The sequence below is a fragment of the Leptonychotes weddellii genome, chromosome 2, assembly GCF_054177405.1.
Source record: "Leptonychotes weddellii isolate Sample4059 chromosome 2, ASM5417740v2, whole genome shotgun sequence".
Taxonomy (NCBI): domain Eukaryota; kingdom Metazoa; phylum Chordata; class Mammalia; order Carnivora; family Phocidae; genus Leptonychotes; species Leptonychotes weddellii.
The window spans coordinates 16,628,313-16,634,603 of record NC_138370.1 but is presented as its reverse complement, the minus strand read 5'-3'; the positions used below and the strand labels follow the sequence as shown (position 1 = coordinate 16,634,603).

Below are 6,291 nucleotides of genomic sequence, written 5' to 3'. Positions count from 1 at the left end.
GTGAAACCCTGTTACCTCAATATCTTGGAAAACGAGCAACCTTTAAATAGCGCTGTCCAGAAGGACTCTCTCACTACCATTGATTCATCTAAACAGCCTAACCCTTTGCCTTTACCTTTAACTGAAATTGAAACCTTGGTGCCTACAGTCAAAGAAGTTAAATCTGCTCAGGAAACTCCTGAGAGCTCTCTGGCTGGAAGTCCTGATACTGAATCTCCGGTGTTAGTGAATGACTATGTATGTATCATCTACATTTCATTTCTATGCGGATTTCTTCCTTTTCAGGTTAACATTTTCAGTCTGTAAACACAGACTGTGTTTAGGTTTGTTTGTGTTTGTGTTTAGAAACTGCCAAAAAAAATTTCTTAGTTAAACTTAGTTTACACTTGAACAGAAGGGTGATAGTGAATTAAGATGATCATATATCAAAACCTAAAAGCTGTTCTACTTTTTTATAAGTTTATGACCCAGATTTTGAGTTTTAGGTGGCAACCTTGAGAGAGTTCAGTGTCAGACCCGAACACATGATGTATGAATCATCATTAATCTCTTACAGTGCCCAGGCTTGACATCTCAACAATTTTAGAACATTTCATAAATCTTTGATAAACCTAAAAGTTTACGATTTGACAGCAGTAGACTCCTTACCGTAAATGACGGAAATATATGGTAGCAAATCTGTACTTAGGATGTAGGTACGTAAGCTGAGTTTTACTCTGGACGTTTTTGTTTCACTTTAATTTTATAGCATGTAGGTTATATTTTGGATCTTGGATTGCGTTTTATATACTTTCTCTTGTTGGCAAAAATTGAGGAATTTATAACAATGTACTTTTAGATCTAAATAGAGTGTTTCATTTTTTTTTAATTAACATTAGTTTTCTTCCTAAAGATAGAGTTACAATTATGATTTCCTAATTTCTCAGAAAGGAAGCCTATAATATTTCAAAACCATTACTAGAAAGAGTAATTTAACCATTTTGATGGCTTCACCAACAGTGAAATTACCATTTACAACTCTGAAAGTTACCTGTTAGACTTATTCTTACTGTCATTTAATGAGTGCATAGAGTTGCTCTAGGAGGCAGTCAAGTGAAATTAACTTAAAGTTTGATTATAGAGGGACTTGAATTTGAAATTTAGGCAGGGGACACTACTGAAGGGCTTTGCGCAAGAAAGTCAAATGGCCAAAGTCAGGGTTTTTGAAGATGAATCTGATGACTGATGACTGTTGTCAAGGATGCTACATTAGGAGGTTCCCTTACCATAGGAACCAAGTACAAGCTTAATGAGAGAGATGGGTGAGAAATGTTGAAAGAGGAGGAAAAATCTAAGGTTTCTACTTGGGTAATTGGTAAAATGGTACTATTAAAAATCAGAAAGGAGAACTAGGAGAATAAAAGAATTCAAGTTTTAGACACTGAAGTGATCACAAAAGTGAGTTATTAGATTCATACCTCATCTTTCTCAGCTTCCACGGAGTTGATACTGAAAGCTTGTATGTAAATTCTGCTGGATACACGCTGATGCGTTCCGTAAACATTATCAGGAAACCAGAGTTGTTGTTCTGATGGTTTTAGCCCTCAGTGTAACTACTGTTTCTTCCTTTAACCTGTATAAGCTGGCTCTTTGTTTTTTCAAATGGGGACAGAAACGCTCAGCAGTATGGCCCACAGCTACAAGTACATGGCCCTTCCTGTGCACTCCAGCTTTGCTTTATTCATAGAGCTGAACACAGAAAAAAACCAGATAGGACAGAATTACTGATGTACGCTTGTATATACGAATCCATTTTATCCTTGGCATGGATGACTTTAAAGACTTAGATCCAGAGATAGAGTGGATTGCCTTCATTAAATATAATTTATCTTACAGGAAGCAGAATCTGGTAACATAAGTCAAAAATCTGATGAAGAAGACTTTGTGAAAGTTGAAGATTTACCACTTAAACTGACAATATATTCAGAGGTATTTTGCTCTCTTTAATTAAACTTGTCTTTATATGACAAATACTACTGGGATGAAAACTGATTTTCAGTTTTTTCTTCATTCCAAAGGCAGATCTAAGAAAGAAAATGGTAGAAGAAGAACAGAAAAACCATTTATCTGGTGAAATACTATGTGAAATGCAGGTTGAAGAATTAGCTGGGAATTCTCAGACACTAAAGGAACCCGGTAAGAGTTACACCATATCATACTGAAAAATTAATGAACCTTGATACCATCAGTTTGTTTTTTAAATCTACTACTAGTACTTGGAAGATTTAATCCAAATATTGGAAGGGAAGCATAATTCTGTAAAAAGTCTAGATCTGTTGCCTAATTTATAAAGTGATACTATCAGGTAATTTATTTCTGTTTTTAAAATCTTGAGTTTTAGCAAGGTAACAGAAGCACAATTTTAAGAAGGAAAGGTACAAAAGAATTCATGATAAACTGGCGGGAGCCCATTTCTTTTAACTATTGGTTTTTAGTTCCTTTGGATGAGACCCTTTGTATCTCTAAATGATATAATTTTTCTTAACTTAAAAAATTCAGACATCTCTTGTCTTCCCTATGAAAAGTGAGCATTTGGACCTATCCTTTCACTATTATTTTTGGTTTTTCTCTGTGCTACCTTTGTTATTTTAAATATATATGTTTTATAGTTCCATCAACTTTGGTCATTACTCAGCTGCCACTCCCTTTTTCTTCTGCTTTCTCTATTCAGTTTTACTCATCTTCTTACATTAAAGTTATAAAACCCAACATACCTTTTTGTAACTGTAATAGTTAAAACTTCTTTACTTTTTCTGAAGACCATTCTGTGTAAACATGACTCACTGCAGAGTCAAGTGATAATCCCAGATTTCCTTCTTTATGGATCTAATAGCACAACCCCTGGGCCACTCAGAGGAGAATGTGTCTTGCATCAGAATCAGAGATTTTCTTTTTGTTATTCTTTATCAATTCATCAATTTTTGTTTTTCCTAGAAATGGGTGAAGAGAAGGGCAGACTAAATATCAAACCTTCAGCTAACCTCACCTGCGTCCCTCCTAGTGGGTCCAGGCTGAGCCCCGCCCCCCTTCCTTGCACCTCCATCTGCTTTGAGCATTCCAGGGATTTGTTGTCTCCGGGCCTGCTCTCCCTCATAGCTACTCTTCTTGGTCGGCATTTAGTCAGTTTCATAGTTTTTTTTTTCTGGTGGAGTTTTAAGAGACAGGAAGTATCTGTTCAGTCTGCCATCTTCAAACAGAAACCCTCACTTTATAACTTTATGCTAAAAGTTTTAATGTATGAGGACAATAATAAATTCTAGTAAGTAATGTCTTAAAATTCAGTAATTTATAGTGCATTAATTATTCTGTTTTTCAGAAACAGTGGGAGCCCAAAGCGTATGAGATGTCTTCAGAGGCTCATCTAACTCGCTTTACATAGTCAATGCATATATGAACATGGCACTAAATAAACATGTTTTGATCTGTATAAAAGTGTAAATTAGTTTGACACTGCATTCTTGATAGGTGTGCTAATTTCTGCCCCTGGCAGTTTAAAACATCAGAAACTGAATTCTGGACAGATTGAAGCCTTGATACACTGTGGGGTTGTTTTTCTTTCTTTCCTTTTTTTTTTTTTTTTTGTTTTTCTTTTGTCTTCATTTTTTTTTTTTCCTCCCTTTGTTTTGTTTGGTATCGTTAAATTTAAGATGCAGTTTTAAATAAAGTTTGGACTTACCTGTAAAGTACCTTTTTTGGAAATTATGTTGAATGCTATGCAATAAGTCACTGTTCAATGTGATTAGGAGATTTAGAGAAGAGCAAGAGTTAGAGACCTACAGAATTTAATATAAAGACCAGCCATCAGGCCAGGCTTCCAAATAATATCAGTGTTACTGCTGTTGGGTCTAGATACCTGCATATCTTATTCCTGTGCAAGAATAGGGCAAGTTATAAAGGAATCCTGGATATTGGTGAAGTTATTATAGAATATAAATATTCTCTTCAAATTGGGTAAATTTAGAATACTTAGAACTTATAATTATCAGATAAATATTTTCTAGAATTCAGTTGCTATCTGTTGCCATGTTCTTTAAAAAAAAAAAAAAAAGTGTTATATAATTAGGGAGTATTCCTGCACAAACAAGTAACACTGTGATTAATTTTACATGAAAAACCAAACCGTTCCAAGTAGGGATTATAGAACTAAATTTTATGTACCAGAATATTAAGGCTCTGCATGCCTTCAGACAAACTTGCGTTTTGAGATAGCAGTTGATTCTGTGTATCGTAACAGAGAAGCAGATTTACAGATGAAGTATTAAGTAGTAAACATCTATGGGATATCTTTATCACCAAGTAAATCAGTTTTTCAAAAGGTGAATTACCTTTAGATCGCAAACTTGCCATATACCCAAGTAAGGCTTCACAGAGCCAGTTATTAAGTCAGTCTTACAGGTTTTTTGTTAAATAAAATACATAGAATTAGTTTCAATTAGTAGTATTTGAAATGTATTAACAATTTACTGAAATACCCCATAAGAAAAGAAGTTGGTTGGTATTCCTTTAAAATTCTTAGTTGCATTATATGTCAGTGTAAAATTATAACACCTAATCAGGGAGTGTTAAATGAGGAATTTCCCTATGAGGACATTCACTGTATTGCTAATTAAATTATGTGAGGTATCGATCTCCAACATTAATAAAAAAACCTATTCAGAGAACTATCATTCAGAATCAGGAATTCTTACCCAGTTGGCCTGGGAAACTGAAACAATAAATTAGATTATATGTATACTCAAGTTCTGTACTTGTATGTTTTCTAGAGTCTGAACAGACAGGGGAGAATTTCATGTTGGCACTCAAGCCGAGCCTTACACATGTACGGCCATGTCTCTCTACATGCAGATTAAAGTTCGGTCCAGTGGAAGACCTGTACTTCTGAGTTCTTTTCCCAGCACCTGTGAACCTTATCTCACTGACTGACTTAAGTTATAGCTGCTGTCATGTACTGTTGTTTTCTATTTTAGAAGATAATTCCGCTTTGAAATACCTGGGGCTGAAGATCAGATAACTTGTTTTACCCTTAGTAACTACTGCTCAAAGGTTAAGCATTAATATTTGTTAATTTTTAAGCTGAAACTTGGGTAATAGATAAAAAAGGGAGAAAAGGTGAAAATGAGTGAGAGAGAACCTGTGCAGGATGAGAGAATGCTTAACAATAGTGAGCTCACCAGACTGGGTGGTACTCTTTGTATTTTGTGACATTCACTCTGGGTACGTGTGTTTTCACTGTGAATAAATGTCTATCCTCCATACAACCATGAACTGCATTTTCATTTAAACGGACAATCATTTATGCCTTAGAAATTATTCCAGAATTATGGCTTATTTAACAATTTTAAATGTAAAAAAACAGAACAAAAAACCAAACCAAACAAAAAAAATAGAAGACATAAAAAATAGTGACATAGCAACTAGCCAGGGAGGAGACTTCTCAAACTCAAGCCCATTTTTCTTCCACTGTAGCTGTAGTCTGTTATTTTTTTTTTTTTAAAGATTTTATTTATTTATTTGACAGAGAGACCGTGAGAGAGGGAACACAAGCAGAGGAGGAGTGGGAGAGGGAGAAGCAGGCTCCCCGCTGAGCCGGGAGCCCGATGCGGGGCTCGATCCCAGGATGCTGGGATCATGACCTGAGCTGAAGGCAGACGCTTAGCGACTGAGCCACCCAGGCGCCCCTGTAGTCTATTCTTTCTTAATTATATTTACTTCATATACTATGTAGAGAATACTCTCATATTTACCCAGAGTTAGCCTGGCATGTTTCTTGTTTATTGTCCCATTTTACTTAATATGGTTTGTTCTTGACCCGTGAGAAATAAATTGGCTCTGGATATCACATACCTCACTGTACAAACATGGCTGCCCAGTTGCCTTGTCCAGAGGGGCTATCCTTTCTTGTTCTCACCAGACAGCTCTAATCACTGCATTAATGTTGGCCGTCTTTATACATCTGGTTGCTTCCTCAGCATCACTGGTGTCTCTGCTTGGCTCATTTTCCATTAAGGAACAGTGGGGAATCCTATGTCTTTAAATACTTTGATTCATACAAAGTTTTAAGTTCATCTGCCCAGACTCAGAACCACCCTGGGCCAGCAAATTACAGAAAGTTACGATCTGGATATTTTGGAAACGAACTGCATTATAAAGTTTGAGTTCGAGTTCTCTTCTTTATACCTAATTAATGTACAGACAGTCCCCAACCTAATGATGGCTGGAATTACGATTTTTCAACTCGATGGTGTGAAAGTA

The 6,291-nt window shown here is 35.7% G+C and overlaps 1 protein-coding gene across 24 annotated transcripts in view; it reads left to right on the top strand.

Moving 5' to 3' along the window:
- PCM1 (pericentriolar material 1) overlaps positions 1–5,300 on the top strand; it is an 80,352-nt gene extending 75,052 nt beyond the window's left edge. For 23 of the 24 annotated variants that reach the window (XM_081807936.1, XM_081807912.1, XM_081807924.1 and 20 more), the window contains 4 exons: positions 149–237; positions 1,876–1,968; positions 2,058–2,175; positions 4,803–5,300. In XM_081807936.1, coding sequence (XP_081664062.1) covers positions 149–237; positions 1,876–1,968; positions 2,058–2,175; positions 4,803–4,921 — 419 coding nt within the window. In that variant the 3' untranslated portion in view covers positions 4,922–5,300. Of the gene's footprint in view, positions 1–148; positions 238–1,875; positions 1,969–2,057; positions 2,176–3,355 lie in introns of all 24 variants that reach the window. The other variant, XM_081807944.1, reaches the window with a different exon arrangement.
- The last annotated feature ends 991 nt before the right edge of the window (positions 5,301–6,291 follow it).